The sequence below is a fragment of the Narcine bancroftii genome, chromosome 2 (assembly GCF_036971445.1).
Source record: "Narcine bancroftii isolate sNarBan1 chromosome 2, sNarBan1.hap1, whole genome shotgun sequence".
Classification (NCBI taxonomy): domain Eukaryota; kingdom Metazoa; phylum Chordata; class Chondrichthyes; order Torpediniformes; family Narcinidae; genus Narcine; species Narcine bancroftii.
In genome coordinates, this window is record NC_091470.1 from 82,325,741 (window position 1) to 82,346,813 (window position 21,073).

Consider the following 21,073-nt stretch of genomic DNA (forward strand, 5'->3'; position numbering starts at 1 on the left):
CTGTTCGCCACTTTCTGTGGCCTACCTCTGAGTTGTGGGGGCTGCATGAAGAGCAGTTGGCTAATGTCCAGATGTGCTGGCTTGAGGCGGTCGATGTTGAAAGTCCCTTCCTTACTGCCGATATTCAGCACACATGATGACCCTTTGTGTCTGATGCACACTTTATATGGCCTCTCATATGGCTGTTGCAGAGGTGTTTGGTGTGCCCCACTCAAAACGAAAACGTACTCACAGATCTCTAAGTCTTTGGAGATGTAGGGCTTGGCCTGGCCATGCGGCAGAGGCTGCAGAGGTGCTAGAGTGCCCAGTTTTTCACTCAGCTTAGTCAATGAGGCCGTGGGGAGCTCTGGGTCCTTGCAGCAACCAGAAACTCCCCCAGTATCACCAACAGTGTGCTGGTATCATCTTGACTGCTGAGGCATTGAAGTCCTCTTTTGGTGTGGTGTGGATCCCCAAGAGGACCAAGGGTAACTCATCTGCCCAGTTCAGCCATTTGGAACCACTCCTCCAACCCGTTGGCCTGAGGGTGGTAAGCCGTGGTATGGTGGAGCTGGGTTCCCAGCAACTTGGCCAGTGCTGGCCAGAGTCCCGAAGTGAACTGTGGAGGTCGTATGTGCATCTGGTGGCCAGGACCGATGGTGACATCCTCCAGCCTGAGGTCAGAAACTTCTGTTCTATATGCCAGAATCTCAGGGTTCTTCTGCTGTGCCCTGGCTAGGGCAGAATAGTCTATGCCTTGGGACAGGGCCTGGATGGACTCGATAATGGGGTGGGACGGTGCATCAGCCACCACATAGGTCTTACCTACGATATGTTGGATGTCCACGATGAACTCAGATACATATAAGAAGTGTCGCTGCTGCCTGGCCAACCATGTGGAAGGCAAAGGTTAACAGTTTATGGCGTGTGACGACCCTGAATTGTCTGCCTTCCAAAAAATACCTGAAGTGCCTGACTGCCAGATACAATGCCAATATCTCCTGGTCAAAGGCATTGTATTTGAATTTGGGTGGCCGGAAGTGCCTGGTAAAGGCAGCCGGGGGCTGCCATTGTCCTTCGATGAATTGCTCCAGAATGCCCCCTACCACTCATCTGGAGGCATCTACTGTGAGAGTGGTTGATGCCTCTGCTCTAGGGTGTACCAGAAGGGCAGCATTGGCCAGTGCGTCTTTGGCCTTCTGGAACATCTCTGAGGCCTCATTGTCCAAGGTAATGTCTTTACCCTTCCCCACCATGAGCAATGAATACTGGCGAATTTTTGCAATCCCTTCACTGTGTAGGGTTTGGTGAAACACCAAATGGCCTCTACCTTTTCAGGCAGGGGTTTCGCTCCATGCCTGTTGATTCAAACCCCAGGAAGTCAATTGTTTCCAACCCAAACTGGCACTTAGCAGGGTTTGAATTCCTGCAGCTGGGCACACAGTCACCTTAGATGGGCTGAGTGCTCCGTGTTGTTGCAGCAGGAGATTAGAATATTGTCCAAATAGATGAACGTGAATGGGAAATCCCAGTTCATCGCATCCATCAGCCTCTGGAAGATCTGGGCTGCATTCTTAAATCCAAAGGGCATTCTTATGAATTCAAAGAGTCCAAAAGGAGTAATGATGGCAGTTTTAAGGATGTCATCAGGATGGATGGGATCTGATGATAGCCCCTGATGAGGTCAACTTTTGAAAACACCCGTGCCCCTTGTAAGTTAGTGGTAAAGTCTTGGATGCAGGACACGGGGTACCCGTCAAGTGTGGTGGCCTTGTTGAGGCAGCAAAAATCACCACGGAACCATGTGCAGGGGGGAGGGCCAGAGGCTGTCGGGATGCCCCAGCTCTTCCAGTTTTTAAAAACTCTCCCTTGGCAAAGGTGAGCTTCTCAGGAGGAAGGCAGTGGAGCAGTGAGGATGTAATGCCTTACCCTGTGTTTCGGTTTGGCGGTGGAAAACTGTGGTGCCATGATTGAAGGGAACTCTGCCAGGATCCACGTGAATGCGTTGTTGGATAGCGTAATGGAGTAGAGGTGGGGGCAGGTAATTTGGCTTCCCTCAGGGGTGTTGTTTGAAAAGTCCTGGTGAGCACCAAACACCGCCCTTTAAGGTCCACCAGCAGACAATGGGCTCGCAGGAAGTCTGCTCTCTGGAGCAGTTGCGCCACTGCTGCCATTGTGAATGTCCACGTCAACTAGTTGCTGCCAAAGTGGAGGGGGATGGTGTGGGTGCTGAACATTCATATGGTGATCTTGTTCACTGCCCTCAATGCCAGGCCTGGTGTGCCATTCCAGGTGTTGCAGGCTGGGGGGGGGGGGGAAGAGAAGGACACATTTTGGCGCTGGTGTCCATGAGGAAGTGCCTTCCTGACATAGAGACCCACACGTGGAGGAGGTTGTCACACTGGCCAACCGCCGCAGTCATTAACAACAGTTGGCCATGGTGTTTCTCTGAAACGCGCATGGTGGGTAGCATCGATGGGTCCCCGCATACCATTGTTAGTGATAATAGCAATACTATTGCGTCGGGGGGTCCACTTGCCTCTGTTTGCTGTGGCCTTGTTGCTGGCTGTCTGCGGGGCCTAGCGATCTTCTCCTCCGAGGCGCTGTTTTCTTTCTTCGCTCTCCGGAGCACGTCCGCCCGGGCTGCTACTTTTCTGGGGCTGCTGAAGTCCTCATCGTCGAACAAGATTCAGATATCCTCGGGCAGCTGCTCCAGGAAAATCTGCTCGAAGACCAGGTAAGGCCTATGACCCTCGATCATGAGGGCAGATGGGTCCCTGCTCCCCAAACCAACCATATGCAACAATTGGGTGGTGCACCTGAAAGTGCAGGTTAATAGCTCCTTGAGGGCATTGCATTTGCCTTGCTCTGGAGGCTGCCGTCTCCTGGTCAAGTAAGCTCACCACATAGTAGTAACGTGTGTCATCGGTGGTGATCTGTTGAAGGTGGAACTGAGCTTAGGCCTGTTTGAACCACATGTGGCTGTGATGCCCAGAAGGTTGGTAACTTCAACGAAACTGCATATTGAGCTGCTTGATCTATCATCTTCAGGTCCAACTGCTGGTTGAACCTGCCAAGGTAACCAATATAGTGTGTGCGCTGCCCGAAGTGTGGAAAGAAGACACATACATGAGGAGTTGAAGTCGAAGACTGATTTATTGCACTGGCAGCTCTGCTTATATAGTCTCCCAGCTGCTGACAACAGGAGTGACGTCACGGCAGCACCGATCTCCGATTGTGCAGCGTTCCCACCATTGCTCATTTTTTCCCGCCATGCAGGTGGTCACCTGGGACAATGGTCATTGGACCCGCAGGGTCTGCGTGGTTGCCGTGTTCGTTGTCCATTTTTTGTGCCGTGTCACAACCCGGTTAACGCACCACTACAAGGGCACTATATATGGCCTCTGTCCTACTGCTTGGTGGTATATACTGCATCAATCACAGAAGAGTTGTGAATGTGCAACTGAACATTTGCAGTTTTTAGCAAACATTAGCCTTCTAGCCTTAATATGAAAAATAGGCAATTAATTAAGTAACAAAAGATGACCAAGTCTTAGATAGAGCTGAGGAACTGGGGATGTTATAATTAGCCTCAACAACCATCATCATTTCCCTTTGTGCAAGATAAGCATCAAGTAGGGCCTTTCCCCTGGATGCCCATTGACCTTCGTTTCATTAGTATTATGTCAAAGGCAGTCACTCTCATGTTTGGAATTTGGGAAGCCTTTGGTTCAAGACTGATGACACTATGGGAAGGATGTGATTCACTAGAGAGGGTGCACAGAAAATATTGCCTGATGAGAAGAGAGTGAAGATGGTCGATAAAAGTTTACAAAATTATGAGGGGCAGCAAGGATAGGTAACAGCAAAGCCTTTCCCCATAGCAGACCTATTTAAAACTGCATACATAAGTTTAGGGTAAGGAGGTTCAGAGGGATTTGTAGGAGAATATTTTCAACCCAAAAGATGATAGGAATATGGAAAGCATAATCTGAGTTTCATGAATGCAGATACTCTTACATTTGAGGAGTATCTTGAATACACAAATTGCCAAGGGATGAAAAGTTGGTGTGATTAGAACAGATATACATTTGATGGTCATCCTGGATTTGGACATTCAAAAAGGCAGTTTCCTTGACATATCACACTATGAATCTTGGAGCTGCCTCCAAGTACTGGCTTCCTCTAATGTGCTCATAAATGTTACAAGTAGTGAAAAACAAATGTAACATTGTGAGCACATTATTGTAGAGGAAACCAGCACTGTCATCAACATTGATATGAGTGGGTTAGAGATCAGGTTTCACTCTCAAATTCAACTATGCTGATCAGTAATCTAGAAGGTTGCAATGACCAAGATTGTTTGATCCCCAGACCTATGACAATTAACTCTCAATACAACCTCACACCATCATGGCAATTCGTAGATTCTTCTGTTAACATTGGCAACAAAATCTTTCCAAATTTCTTGGGAAGTATTCAAGAAACCAATAAATGTAACTTGTACACCACCCACCCTCCACACCCAGCTGAAACATGGGAATTAGTTATGTTGAAATAAAGGCCCAACTGCTGCAGCTATAATGTGTAAAACTCGATGCACAGGAGGAATTGGCTGTTTACTTGCTCTCTGCTTTACAAAGATAAACATAGGAAGCACAGAAGGGAACATCACACAGACAAAACAGCATTTTATTAGCAACTAAAATTTTATTTATTTATAGAGAATCTTTTAATGCAATTTACATCGAATATATAAATTTAACAATTAAAATTATAAAATCTTTCACCTTCTTCAATAGAAATGAATGAAAAAAATTTCAAATTCAGGATGATAATTTATAGAAAACAGCGTTGAAGCAGTATTATTAATAATATGGAAAAACCGCTATTTGGCCTTCACCCCATCCAATCCCCCCCCCCCCACCCCACACAAACACAGAAGATCCACTTCTTGATTACAATAAGGATGGCAAATTAAATGCCTTTGACATTCCATCACAAAGAACCTTGAGGAAATCTTTGAAGTGCATTCCCACCTCAATATACCGAACTGGAGTTTACTCCACAAACATACAGTGCAATATGAAGGCAATTGACCAGTAATAATTCCAGAACAGTAGCTTCAGAGGCAAGGAACAGTATCAGTAAGTCATCAAAGCCACGAGTCTGCATCAAAATCTACCAGGATGTCACTGTGATACAACCAAATAAATTGCAAGACACTTTGGATAAAACGTCTTGGAAATATTTTGGTTTTTGAAGTACGAGATACTTATCCATTATATCCACACAATCTGCTTCAGAATGTTGCCTTCCAACTACCAGATGGAAGAGGTTCTGTTACTGAAAAGTGACAGATTCAACACGAGATTCAACATTCTGTCGGGAATAGTATAATTTCATTTCAGACCACCAGCAACAATGATGCTTCAACAACGTACACTATTTTGCACCATTTCACCTGTACAACTTATTTGGAGATACTGGCTAACCTCGGAAAAAGAATGCCTGTCAGAAAAGGGCAATATAGTGTTTATTGCAGCAGTCATGTTGGGCTCATCATGTTTTGCTGAAAATTCCTTTGAAAGAAAGTATGCGACTGTAGGAGTGAGACAGACCCAGGCAATAAAAACTTGCTGTGGGGGATGGAATTTTGCAGCTTTGCTGTCTATCTAATTTCTGGATTTGAATTTGTAGATCGTAAAATATAAGGAAAAAAATAAATGTTTTAACTTATTCATAACTATACAAATGATTACAATATATTTTAGCATTTGTAAAATTAAATGAAATTTGTGGGCAGATATTTAATCTTCTGCACAAGGCTCCACATTCAAGATAAAATAATCATTTTCTTTTTACTGAAGTACAAACTTAACTAAAGAATATGTCACTAATTCTATCAATAGAAAACTTGGTTTTATGATCCACAGATTAATCTCAAGGAATAATATAAAACTATAGCTGAATATTATCACTACCTTGCTCCCCGAAAATTTTTTTAAATGACAGCATCCATTATAATGAGGAGGAGGATACTTTGTTTTATACTTGCCTTTCAATGGACAGCAGAATGGTTAGTACTGGCAAAATCAATGAACCGCCTACCTCAGTTCATACTTCACTTCAAACCTCACAACAAACATTCTTACAGCCTCCGCACCACCAACCACAGTGCAGTAGCCACATTAAAAAGAACTATGAAATATCTTGTCTAATTGAAAGGGAGAGTACAATACTAAGATGCTGGCTCATTGTAGGATGGACATCTTCCATAAATAATGAATATTTTCCAGTCAAAATTATATTTTCATGAATAGCATGCAAAAACATTTCTTTGTGAAAAAGCCAATCAATTACAATAGAGAAAAAGAGTAGTTCGAACAATGTCAGGATCTAGCTGGTTGAAGATCAAGAGTGATCAACACCTACTGGATTCTCAGCTAGAATTTGACGACAGTAGATAGATTCCATTTCATTTGTCTTCGGATATGGGGGCAAGGGAGGGGGGGGGGAGTATTGCTAATTTAAATCATTCTCCTGTTATTCATTTTTAAATGTAAATTTAACTCCGAATTCACAGCTGTTATTCCTCCAAGTAGAATTCTGTTAGACAAGCACACTTAAAGGCAGTTATCTTCAGTAATATCCAATCACACTGTCTTTAAAGACAACTATACTGTCCAGAAGAGAAAATCTACAGCACATAAAACACTGTTACTACACTGAGGACATAGAGACAAAGTTTTACTAACCATCTTGCAGGTGGCAGTCACCATTTGGGTCAGTTTGAGCTTTGCCTAAAGTTATCTCCATGGTCTGTCTTAGTTTAGTAAGGGGATAGCATTTCCTCTCCAACCTATGTAGTTTGTTGTTTGAAACACAACACGGCTGCACACATGTTCTATTCAGTGTTATGAATGAAATGATTCAGAATAGCTAAGGTAGTTCTCACTAGCCATTTTTCACATGGCATTGGAGTGGTGATACTAATTTGTCCCAGGAATTCAGGACCTCCTGTGACTTTTGCACTGAGGTCCAAATTCTTGGGAATTTGCCCTCCCCGGTAATTTAGGGGGAGTCCCGCCCCTCCAACCGATGACGTGTTACGCAAGTTCACCCCCGTCCATCAGTCACTTGCCCACCCCTCGCTCCCTCCCTCTCCCAGGCACCCGTTGCCTGACCCCCACCGCCTGCGCTTCAGCATGTCGTGATGGTGGCACAACGTGGGATGAATGGCCAACTTAGTTTCCCATAATCTCCTATGCAGCTGGAACCGCTCTGGGAAATACATGAGGGATTATTGTTAACATGTACGGCCATTCTTCCCGAATTGTGCTGCCATCGCAACATGCCAAAGTGACTCGCTGTTGTCAGGCGGTAAGTATCTTTTAATTTGAATTTTAATCGCCTATGTGGTGCAGCACACAAGCACTGACTTCACAAGGTTCCTGCTTGGTCATTTGGCTCTTCACACTGCAGGGAGAGGATGGTCCGGGGAAAATTTCCTAAGAGGTGGGGCTGCAGACACATTTAAAATTCCCGGGCTGATCTTTTCACACCACAGGTTTACAGGAGGGTACCCGGAAAAATTTCCGGGGAATCTCCATTTTACCATGCGGTGTGAAAAGGTCTAGTGATGCAAGTTGACAGTTACAATATAAGGTGAAATTCAGTTCAAAATGACAGTTATTGCAATATATAGGCAGAAAAATGTGATAAATTAAGTATAATATATCCCACTTATAACTTATACCGATAGTTAAGGAAACAGGCTGGTTGCAGCTTTACAACAAATCTGCATCAGATCCATTCATGCCAAGTTTGAGAGCAGATATATCTGTGGGAACAAAGTTGCTTCATTCTTCATTAGCAATGTGAGGCCATTTGCAACAACTTAAATACACTTACTACAGCTGTAATAAACTAGTTTCTCCCAATCACTCCTATCAGGATCTTTAGTTTAAAAAAATAGATTTTATAAATTCCTCTCAAAGTTTCTCAGGGAGTTCCACTCAACATCTTACAAAATCTTACTGAAAAATTTGCAGTAGTATCAGCACAGTTGCCAGTTTAGTATTTGAAATATTGTCTTGAAAGTTGAATCAGTCTAAGAAAACAGAAATATGGTCAAGTTATTTATACCTCATTCTGTGAAAACTTGCATTCGTCATCAGCATGGAATGAAACTGACCTAAATCAGGTTTGTCCCTGTACTGAAGCCAGCTGAGTTTTGAGATGGAACTCGTTCTAAAAACTCTGGATGTGAAGCAGTTAGCGATAACTTCATAACTCAAATGATCTCATCAGTTCTCAAATTATGATTTTCAGCACTTCACCCTATTAAGAAATTACAGATCAAGAGATTCTGTACATTGTTGAAATGCGCAGCAAAATAATGTTGAGTCATAGAGAAATGTTAGTAGTACAATACATATATATTCTGTATAGCTATTAATATGACAATTAAAAAAAAAAATCAAACATTCTTACATTTCAAATTCATTTTTCATAACACTCAAATGATACATTGATTTTGGCACATTTCAAAAGACAATATAACTTCATAAATTCTTGCCATCTCCCAAACATCTTCACCCTACATAAGCTTGGGACATAGCCAATAAAGATTTAGTTCAATTTAGTTTGTATTTTCAGGACAGTCATTCCAAATTTGAGAAAAGAATGAATGCATAATCTCACAGATCTAGCTGTTTTTCAGGAGAGCCATGGTGTGATACAACTATAAACTAAATCAGAATTTACTCTGGTAACATTACCTGGTACATCAAAACCTCAGGAAATAGGTACAGTAAAATCCCCATTATCCAGAATTCAAGGAACTAGCAGCCTCAAGCAACTGGCAAAAAAAAGTGGAAAATAAATAGGTAAAAAATACATTTAAAATGAGCGCCCCTTAGTGGTTAGTTCACCATTTGCACAACTCGCAATCTCAAGCAACAAATAAATTCATTTTTTCAGCTTATACTAATCCCCATAGGTGCCAGATATTGGGAGTTTTACTGTATTATATATCAACTCTTTCATGCCCATATGATCAATTTCATCTCAAAGTGTAACTTATTTTGCACAACACCTTCTTCCTGAAGCTGTTTGAAAGCTCTTCAATGTTAAAATCAGACTAAACATCTGCTTCTGTTATTCCGAATGGCAGGTACACTTTAACATTTACTATTCTTGTCATGAGCGGGCAAACGCTTTCATCATCCTTTAACACAAGATCAGACCACTTGCAGTCTACAAAACATTGTAAAAGTGCAATGACAAGAAAAATGAGAAATGGCAACTGCTTTCAACAGATCAGTGACATGTAATAAGGCATTTTAGCACTTTTCTTTTAACAATGTATAGTCTACATTGTCAAACGTAGCCATATATTTTTCAAATAATTCAATAGAATTAAAATATTTCATTGTCCATCTCATGATTCACTCTGTTATTTAACACTATATATCCTGGGATTTGACCATAGCCTCCTTTTAACTGTTGGTACTCAGAACTGAGGCCAATGTCCCAAGAGCAACATATGAAACTTCCTCTTTTATGGTTATTGCCTTTGTTCTAATTAATAAAACATTTGAAGGCAGGATATGATTTCAAAATTTCATTCACAACAATCCTTTCTCAAAAAAGTTTTTAAATGGCTTAGAAGTACTCAGTAAAAACCCTATTTACGTTGTATTGATGCAGGATTTAACTGTGACAATGGTTATAGAATGAATAACTGTCTTAAGTTGCCAACTTGTACTGCAAAGCTTCTTCAAGTAAGATGTTTTACTTGAAGTCAGCTGCTAAATATGAGCAGAAATGGAATTCTGTGCGAAAAAAAACACACACTAACCCATGCAGATTGGCATTGCATTCAGGAGCTTAAAGCTTCCTGACTTGGTTGTACCAACCCAGATCAAACTTGTTCAGTTTTCCTAGCAACTCAGACAAAGGAGATGACAAGGAGTGAAAAATAAAACAGGCCAATGAATAGAAATGCGCTGAAAGCAGTCAGGAGATTTCAGAAACAAAATTATAGAAAAAAAACATTAATTTATAACCAAATGTTAAACACAACCTGCATCAAGTGCAAACATTGCACTCTCGGGACCTATAAGATTTAGAAACTGCAATGTAGACCACCAGTTTTTAGATCTCTCTTAAAATACACCAGCACATGATTTAAAATAAATGCTAAAATGCCTGGCTTGTCTTTACAACATATGGAAAATAACCTTTTTTAAAGCAGAGCCTTCAGGGCTTTATGTCTTTCCCGTGAATTAAATGAACAGTTCTTTTACCCATCACCAATTACTCTCCAGCCTAAACTGATAAATAAACTCAATTCTTCCTTTGGGATGGAGGTACAAGGTGCTCTGGTAATTCACTAGGCAAGTCATATCCTTCAAGTTTTATGTTAATCAGATGATAGGCCAGAGCAAATTCCTCATCATCCAGCATTCCATCATGATCGTAGTCAGCAAGTTTCCAGATCTTTCCCAAGACCGAGTTTGGCAATTTAGACTTAACCATTTCTTTCTTTGCATTGTTCCCATTGATTTTGCCATTAATTGGTGAGAGCGTGTAGAAAATTTCATCGTACTTCGATTTCTCCCTTGCCACAATCCATTCATTCTCATCTATTCCTGCTTCAGCTCCTTCACCATAGCCTTCATTAAAGGGTCCATTAAGGTTGCCATCAAATGCACCACCCATCACAGACTGTGCTGGCATGCTTGCTTCTTCGTGCCGGATCAAGTTCATCAGTTGAGCAATATGATTGCCTAACATTTCATCCACCGCTTCAAGTAGCTTATGTTTTAGACTATGAAATTTGCTAAAGTCATATAATTGCAGCAATTCCTGTCAAAACAAAATAAAGTAGGTTAAATAATAGCAAAATCTCATTTGATCGTAAATACAGCCTTTGATTCTCTGATTAAAACCAAAACTAAAAGGCAGAATTTGATGCCAGTGTATAACCAATTGAACATCTCTACTTAATATTCTTGCATTCTTATGATATTCTTACTGAAGAAAGTCTGTTGTAATTGGTGTTAGCATAACAGTTTTCCTCTTAAATGCATCTAATTTCCTGATGGAGAAAGGATAGAATAGGTAATGCCGTACTCAGAAGAAAAGGAGTAGCGAATAATATTAGTTTAAAAAATGTTTAAAAAAAAATTACAACATGGTAGAAGCCGATTCCAGCCATTTAAACCCATGCCGCCCAATTACACCCACATTAAACTACAACCCTGTATGTTTTAACGGGTGGGAAGAAAATGGAGCACCCAGAGGAAAACCATGCAAACATGGGGTGAAAATACAAACTCCTGACAGGGAGCACTGATTCAAACCTGGGTCACTGATATTATAGCTGTAATAGCGACATGGCAACCACTATGCTAATTATGCAGATGAAAAGAAATACACCATTATTCAGGCACTGAGTGGGAATAAAACATTTCTGTACCCTAACTCCCTATCTAAGCCAACCTGTTCAGTCAACCACAGCCCCTAACTATACACATTTGGCCCAAACAATGGTTGAGACAGGAAAAGAAAATGCCAGAAGCATTCAGCAAATCAAGTTGCTTCAGTGGGGAAGAAGCAAAGTTGAATTTTCAGATCAAGGACCTTCCAACACAATTGAAAAAATTCAGAAAACAAGTGTGCTAGACAGAGGGGAAAAGGGTGGAAAGCAAAAGGGAATATCTGTGATAGGAGACAGACTAAAGTTGTCAAAGCAATAATTAATTTTAAAAAGGTGGCAGCTAGAGTCCGAAGAGAAAAAAGAAACAGGTTGTGGGGAGAGATAAGCAATGTGAGAGATTTGTTGACGAGAAAAGTTAATAGGATAACAAATGTTCTCAGTCTTTCTATCTTCAGAATCATTGGTTTTATTTATTTTGCTGTAGAATGGAACTGAAGGTCAAGATTATTCCTCCAACTCTTGAGACGCACTCAGCATTTTTGTTTACATCCATCCAAATGTATTTGCCAGATCAGAAGATCAGTAGAATAGCTGCTTTTAACAAAGCATACTCTCTAATAACCTCAGCAATCAATCCCAATAAGAGGATGTGCAAAGAAACTAAAACCACCAAGAAAGTGCGTCATTAGCTGACCTTTAAATCACTGACAAAACACTGCTATTGTATTCTCCTATTCTTTGTTTCGATGTGTTTACACTAGAGACTCCAGTATGAATTATTTCCAAACTTTTCAAATAATTATATTGCAGCTTACAAACTGTAAATTTCAAACATGTTGCTGATTCTTTGTTCCCCTAATTTAATTCCAACATGAGCTACGGACTACATTGTGGTATGGCCGCAAGGTTATTTACCGATATAGCAATGTTTGTTCCCAAAGCAGGTAGGAATGAAATACATTTTGATAAAACCACACAATGGCTTCAGTCTAAAAGACTTTTGATAGTCATCTATAAACTCACCAACTCCCACAGCCACCTTGACTACACCTCTTCACACCCTGTCCCCTGCAAGGATTCTATCCTTTTCTCTTTATTCCTCATTCTCCATAGAATCTGCTCCCAGGACGAGGTCTTCCATGCCAGATCATCAGAAATTTCCTCCTTCTTCAAAAAACATGACTTCTTCTCTAACATCAACTCAACCCACATGCACACACCATCCATTACCTGCACACCTACCCTGACCCCCTCTGCTCCGAGACACAAGGACAGGATTCTGCTTGTCCTCACCTAAGACCCCACCAGCCTCCACATCCAACATTCACTCCCCACCATTTCCACCACCAACTACATGATCCTCCTACCAGACATATATTCTCCTCTCCCCCATTCACAGGGACCTCTCCCTCTGCGACTTATTTGTCTACAGAGCCAAAAAACAAACCCCCTCCCCCAATCAATCTCCCTTTCCTCGCTTCCGGCCTCTTATCATATCCAATTAACACCATTTGCCCATTGGTCTGAATTCCTCCCCCCTGCCATTCTTTCTTTTTCACCAGTCTTTTAATACAGACGCCTGTCTGTTTTTTCCTCATAACCTGAAAAAGGGCTCAGGCACAAAACATCAGTAATTCTTCTTTACCTCTTAAGGATGCTGCAAAACCTGTTGAGCTCCTCCAGCATTTCTGTGTTTTTACTACAATCACAGCATCTGCAGTCTTTCATGTTTCATTCCCCTCATCCTCAATCTAATGCCAAAGATCTTGGATAAAATCAGGAGCTTAAAATGTTCAATCTGTGAAAATGTGTTTATTTCTAAACAACTTTCATGACAAAGGAAGCAGCTCCAAGATAGGAGCAGAAAAATACCATTCCAAAAGGGATTTTTCTTTCCGCCATGTTTTAAACCCTAGGATACTGCACATACTTTTGAAATGAAGAGTTTTGTTTAATGTTTACTGAGAGAATATGCTTGTCAGTGTTGGTTATAATGTTGACATATCCACATTTTGAAAAATTCAATTCGCCATCAATGGATTTGACAAGAATTGCAAACATTATGAACATTATTATCTTTCACTATTTGGTAACAGTAGTTTGTAATTCTGAATTACAACAAGGTGCTGGGTAAAGATCCTTCAGATAAAGAAATCGATTCACCCTGCTATATTTAAATTTTATTGAATTGAATTGTTTATTGCCACATCTACCCAGTTACAATGAAAAGCTTTGTTTTGCTTGGTATCAGGCAAGTCAGTTTTTACTCCAGGTAATGCAATAATAAACAAATGAATAAACAACAGTTACAATAAGTCAAATAGTGCAGATCATAGAGAAAAGAGCAAAAACATAGTGTAGGCTATTGGGAAAAGCACAGTTAAAAAGTGATGCAAGGACATCATCATTTGCTGGTAAGAACTCCATACAAGAGTCCCGGGGTGGGGGGGGGGGGGCCTCCGGTTTCCTCCCACTGTTCGAAATGTACCAGGGATTTTAGGTTGATTGGGTATAAATTGGGTGGCATAGACTTGTGGGCTGAAATGGCCTGTTACTGTGTTACATTTCTAAATTTTTTTTAAAATTACATAACTGTCAGACCAAAAATAGAATCCCCACCAAGATTGACTGGCACATCAGACTGCTTTCCTTGTTCAAATTATGCAAATATCTGTGTTATAGTCCCTTTAATAATTGCTAAAACTTAAGGTTACAAAATTTAGAAAATGGTTTCATTCAAATACTGTAACAGGAAGTTTTAAATGCATGAAATGCTTGTTAAATACCTTCCAGAATGTAAAGTAAGGACTGACAATTGAATGTCCTAAACTTCAATTCATTATTCTTGCCTCTGTTGTGAATCTCATATTAGTGGATCTCACATATGGAAACTATTGGAGAGATTACTTAGAGATAGGATTTATGCACATTTGGAAAGACATCACCAGATTAGGGTCATTCAGAATGGCTTAGGTCATGTTTTACAACTTTGAGTTTTTTGAGATGAAAAATGTGATTGTTAAGGTACGGCAGTGGACTTTAGAAGGCATTTGACAAAGTCCCTCATGCTTGGCTGAGCCAGAAAGAACAAATATATGGAATACAGAGTGAATTGATAGTTTCGATTCTTAATTGGCTGACCCATTAAAGACAGAGGATAGTGGTGGAAGGGTGTTATTCAGCCTGGAAGTCTGTGACCAGTGGTTTTCTGTATATCAAAATTGGAATCCCTGTTGTTTATGATAGATATAAATGACTTGGATGCAAAAGTAAATGAGTGGGTGAATAAATTTGCAGATGATCCTGGACAGTACTGGGCGGAGTAGAGGGTTTTCAAATAATGCAGCAGGATGTAGATCAGTAATAAATATGTACAGAGAAATGCAGATGGAGTTTAATTTAGACAACTGTGAGATGCTTCACTTTGGTAGGTCAAATGTAAGGGGAAAATATGCAGTTAATGTCACAACTATTAAAAACATTGATGTGCAGAGAGATCTAAAGGATCAGGTTCTTGAAAGTGGCTATACAGGTATAGAGTATAGCATGGTAATAAGAAGCTGGAAGAACTCTGTGGCAGTATCCATGGGTAGAAATGGTCAGTCAACATTTTGGATCTGTCAACACTAAAGTAGGAAGGGATGATAAAAAAAAGAGAGCAGGAAGAAGTTGGGGATGGGATAAGATGGGGTATTGGACAGAGGGTGGGAGAGATGGAGAGGCAGGTAAGGAGACCATCAGGCAGAAATTAGAAAGAAAAAGAACAGCAGTAGGTAAAAATAATGGAAACAGTGCAATGAGATAGAGGTGGGGTTACCCAAAATTGGAAAAAATCTATGTACATGCCACTGGATTTCAGGCTGATCAGGAGGAATATGATATGCTGTTTCTCAAAAGTTTATTTTTGATCTCACATTGTCAATCCACAACCTCAATGATGGACATATCTGCGTGGCAATGCTGATGGGAATTGAAATATTTGGCTACTGGGAGTTCAAGCTGACACCCACAGAGTGCAGGAGTTCAGTGAAGCAATCATTGGATCTGCATTTGGTTTGCCTGATTTCACTGACACATGCATACGGGGTTTGTAGGTTTATCTGTGTATTTATGCAGCACAGGCTCGTGGGCTGGAAGGGCTTGTAATTGTGCTTTATCTCTAAATTAAATAAATTGGGAATTGACCATTAAAGTAGTCTCTGCAAAATTACAAACTAGAGTTCAGAATATTATTGGATCATTCACCCTTAGTGATGTCAATTGCATTGGAAGAAGATCAAAATGTAGGTTATGGCTGGAGATTTAATACAGTATTATTAGAGAAAGGAGTTTTAAAATGTTTTTATTTAATCGTTTACATCATTACAGGAAAAAAATGAATAAAACATTAATCAAATATCCATAGCCAATGATACAAAAAATGTTTTTATATTTTTCTTCCCATACCCCTTCCATCCAAAAGTAAGAAAAGGAAAAAGAGAGAAACACCCACCATTTACTATAAAATAATTTAGCATAGATGATCATTAATTGTTATTAAAAATTACTAATTAAGAGGAGTGGATATGACATAAGAGGTGGATGGATAATTATCCATAAAATCCAAATATGGTTTACAAATACTATAAACATTTTCAACTCGATTCCTTAAACTATATTGTAGTGGCTACTACGGTAGATGCTACTAAATAAAGGCAAACACATACAAAGGTAGTCAACTCAAGACTGGTTTATTGCAGACATAAACCCATCTTTTATTCCCTGCCTGCTAATGAGCTCGTTAGTGAACAGCTGCTGGTCCACAGGACCAGCAGGTTAAAGCTATGAGCCATTAGCGCCCTGCGCCTTTAGGCAGGGGCTTCATCTGATCCACTCACTATACTTTGGCGCCCAGCACTGCTAGCCCACGATGCGTCAGTTAAGTCTGTGAATTGATGGTGGCGGTTCGCAATAATGCACTGTTACATATTACAATATGTAATTTTTTCCAAAGGTATACAATTTTACATCTCATTATCTACATAATAACACTTTTCCATCATCTTTCCATAATATTGCTACACATTTCTTTGCAGTTGCTATTGCAATACTTAAAATTTTTCTAGTATTTGTCCAATTTCAATTTTATATCCTTTTCATAAATATCTCCAAGTAAAAATATTCTTGGATCCTTTGGTATCTTTATCTTCATAATTTGCACTAACAAACTCAGTTCATTCCAAAACCCTTCCACTTTTTCATAAGATCACATTGAATGCAAAAAGAAGTCCCTATTTCTTTCGCACATCGAAAACACTTATTTGAATATTAGAATTAAGTCCATTTAACTTATGTGGAGTATAATGCAAATGATGAAGAATATTATATTGAACCATTTGATATCTAACATTTACTGTATTCATAACACTTTCATTACATGATTTTGACCAAATCTCTTCCTGAATTTGTATATTTAAATTTTTCTCCCATTGGATTTTTGATTTATCTAAATCTTTTTTCTTTACAGTCTCTTGTAATTTTATATTAGTAATAAATTTCTTAATAACAAATGTAACTTTTATTACATCTTCAAATTGACTTTGTTTAGGGAGTCTCATATCTGCGCCCAGTCTCTTTTTCAAATACATTTTTAATTGATAATGTGCAAAAATTGTATTATGTATATTGTATTTATCTTTTAATTGATCAAAAGTTAAGAAAAAAGATCCTAAGAAACAATCTTTTATTCTCTCTATACCTTTACTTACTATACCAATTATCAAATAAAGAATTATTGAAAGTAAAAGGAAGAAACAACATTTTTGGTAATTGATAATTTTTAATTCCTCTCTCAATATGAATTCTATTCCATATGTTTAAAATATATTTCAATATGGAAAAATCTTTAGTTCCTTCAAGCAAAAAGGGTTATGATATTTGTTTATTTGTAATCATTTTTGCTTTTGGTTGATCATACAATGCCTTTATCCAGTTTATAAAAGTATTTGGAATCCCAAAAGCATTAAGTGTCTCCAATAAAAAAAATACCATTCCAATCAATCAAATGCTTTCTCTGAATTTAATGTTACCGCTACCACATGAATCTTCCTACTTTGTGCTATATTTACCAAACTTATAAATTTATCTACGTTATCTGCTACTTTTCTATTTTTAATAAAACCAGTTTGATCTAAATTTATTAATTTTGGCAAAAATTCAACTAGCCTATTAGCTAACAATTTCGATACAATTTAATAGTCTGTATTCAATAGTGATATAGGTCTACATGAAGAAGGCTGTAAACAATCTTTCCCTTTTTTTGGAATTACAGTTATTAATGTTGTTTTAAAAGATTCAGGTAGATCATAAAACTCTTTCATTTGACGTAATACCTCCATCAATACAGGTAATAATAGCTCCTTAAAATCTTTATAAAATTCTGGTGGGAAACCGTTTTCACCTTATTATTCTGTAGGAGATTAGAGTCTCATAAATTTATTTTTCTGAAAAATTCTCGGATAGTCTTGTCTTTTAGTCCTCCTTTAACACCAGTAATTTAATTTGTCTCAAATAATCTCTTATTTTATTATAATTTACCTTAGACTCTGAATGCTAAAACTTAGCATAAAACTCTTTAAAATTATCATTGATTTCCTGCATTTTGTTATCTGTCCTGATAATTTCTTTTAGCAATTATTGTGCTAGAAATTTGTTCTGCTTTTAATTGCCATGCTAAAACTTTATGGGCCCTTTCACCCAACTCGTAATATTTTTGTCTCTCTCTACTCTACAAGTCTGCACAGCATTAAGTCTTAATTTCTTCAACTCTAACAATTTTCTCTTCTCATCTTTATGTACTTGAATTTCCTTCTCCAATTTCATTATTTCTTTATCTAACTGAGTTACTTTCATATATTCTTTCTCTATTTTTGAGGTATAACTTATCACTTGACCTCTCAAATATGCCTTCATTGAATCCCATAATACAAAGTTACTCGCAACTGAATCCTTATTAGTATCTAGAAAATTTTTTATCTGTTGCCTCATAAAATCACAAAATTCTCTTTTCTTCAACAAAATAGTATTGAACCTCTATCTATAACCAACCTTTTGTTCTTCTTACAATGAAAGAGACAAAATTAAAGGTGAATGATCTGATAAAATCCACACTTGATATTCCACTCTTTGTATTCTATATTGAAGTTGAGCAGAAATTAAAAATATATCTATCCGCGAATATATTTTAAATCAAAAAGAATAATCTCTTTCATTTGGGTGGATTTTTCTCCATATACTTGAAATCCATATCTTTCATCAAATCTGTTACCATCTTTGCTACCATCTTTACCATCTGTTACCATCTTTTAAGGTCTAAAGCAAATCTGTTACCATCTTTTAAGGTCTAAAGCAAATCTGTTACCATCTTTGTTACCATCTTTACCATCTGTTACCATCTTTTAAGGTCTAAAGCAAAATTTTCCCTTGGCATTTGATAAATTCATAAAGACATCTTTCATAAATTTGCTACCATCTACATCTTTGTTACCATCTTTACCATCTGTTACCATCTTTTAAGGTCCAAAGCAAATCTGTTACCATCTTTGTTACCATCTGTTACCATCTTTTAAGGTCTAAAGCAAAATTTTCCCTTGGCATTTGATAAATTCATAAAGACATCTTTCATAAATTTGCTATCATCTACATTTGGTGCATATACATTCATTCAGGTCCATTGTTCCGAATAAATCTGACAATTCACCATAACGCATCTCTCTGCTACATCTACATTAATATTCAATATTTTTAACTGGTAAATTTTTATTAATTAATATTGCTGTATCACTAGGCCTAGAATTACTGTTCCTACCCAATCTTTTTTTAAATTTTGATGTTCTTTTTCCATCAAATGTGTTTCCTGTAAAAAGCTATGTCTGTTTTAATTTTTCTCATATAAACTAATCATGTTTTTTGCTTTGTTTCTGAATCCCATTAATATTAACACTAATAAAATTAAATACATCAGCCATCTAAACTCATAAAATCCAATAACCATCCAACTTTCCATCTCCACTCCTCCGACATCCAAAATACTAGCTAAATATTTCATAATACAATTATAAAATTTAGGTGTATTAAAGAGAAAAAAGAAAGGAAATTATTAACAGTGCATCTTTATCCGATATATAGTTGTGATCGAAAACCACACCCGCCCTCTAGATTCCCCTGAAATTATACTCTCTTATGCCTCAAATCTACAATGATCAATTCATTTTTTTTAAAACACAGATCTATCAGATAAAACTGTCCTATCTAATATACTCTCTCCTCCTAAAACTTGTATAATTTCATTATACATCCCCAACTGCAATCTTTCCATTTCGTCTCTCTCTTCAAATATCTCTCAGTTCCTGTCTCATTTTCTCAGGCAACGAATCTGCAAATACTTTCGCTTCATTGGGTTCTGTAAAAAATCTATTTTTACCCTCAGGAACAAAAACTTTTAACACTGCTCGGTACCTTAAAACAAAAGTGTAACCTTTTTTCCATAGCACATTTTTAACAGCATTAAATTCTTTTCTTATTTTCAACAAATCAAAACCTATATCAGGTTAAAGAAAATCTTATTATCATTATAAATCAATGGCGATTGTCTCTCCTTCGCTTGCTTCACAGCCAGCTCCAAGATCTTCTCCCTCACTTCATAACGAAGTAACTTGACCAGAATCAAACGTGCCCTCTGATCTGGCTGTAGCTTAGGTCGTAATGCTCGATGAGCTCTTTCAATCTCACTATCTCCTTGAAATTCAGTTATCCCCAAAGTTTGTGGAATCCAACATTGTAAAAATCTCTTCATATCTTGCCCTTCGCCACCTTAAGTCCAACAATTTTTATACTATTTGTTCTACTAAAATTTTCTAACGTATCAATTTTTAGTTAGTTGTTTTTTAGTTGCTGTTGCCTCAGCTTGAACCTTCTTCATTTGCTCTTTAACATGGTGAATTTCAAATTCATTACTTTTAATTTTTGCATCCATCACTTCAAACTTTTGTTCCATTTGAGACAGCAACTCTCCATCTTCTTCGAAGAACCCTTATTTTCAATTATACCTTCATTACATTTTTTCTATTGTTAAATGTAACAAAGTTTGCTGGAAATAATCCATATATTTCTTCATTTCAGATGTAGATATACAAGGCCCCTTTATTTTCTCCTGTTTTTTAGCCAGAATGGTGTTCAACATACATTTCTTCTTCTTCTTCTTGCTCCTCTGCTTGATCACTGGAGCAGGAGGCTTCTTGAGATTTTTTTAAAATTGCCTCTTTTTTGTGCTCTGTGCATGCACGACTCCTCACGCATTTACAGTGTCACTTCTTCGCCCGTGGCAGTCGGACATTGTCGGGGGAGATCTTGCACAGCGATATCCAAGGTCTTCCCAGCTCCAGGTCTGTCACCACAGGCACTTGCCTTCCAGAGAGGTTCAGGATCCTTCTTCAAGGTAGGTGTCTCTTCTTTATCAGCTTCTTTTTCAAGTTCTTGAAAAGTAACAGTCAGCTTATCTTTTTTAGGTGGCATTGTATATTGTTCTGAAGGCCTTCTGATAGCTTTCTCTTTTATTTTCTTGCAGTCAGTTCAGGCTTCTTAACTCTTTTTTTTAAACATTTTCGG

The 21,073-nt window shown here is 38.4% G+C and overlaps 1 protein-coding gene across 3 annotated transcripts in view; it reads right to left on the reverse strand.

The window, feature by feature from the left end:
- Positions 1-4,747: 4,747 nt before the first annotated feature.
- LOC138753825 (EH domain-containing protein 4-like) overlaps positions 4,748-21,073 on the reverse strand; it is an 89,049-nt gene continuing 72,723 nt past the window's right edge. Inside the window, exons 6-7 of one of the 3 annotated variants that reach the window (XR_011351448.1) lie at positions 8,177-10,854; positions 4,748-8,092 (exon numbers count right to left, since the gene is read on the reverse strand). Coding sequence is in view for 1 of the 3 variants with exons in the window: in XM_069917264.1 (XP_069773365.1) it covers positions 10,333-10,854 (522 nt within the window). In the remaining 2 variants the exon portion in view is untranslated. Of the gene's footprint in view, positions 10,855-21,073 lie in introns of all 3 variants that reach the window. The other 2 variants (XR_011351449.1, XM_069917264.1) reach the window with 2 other exon arrangements.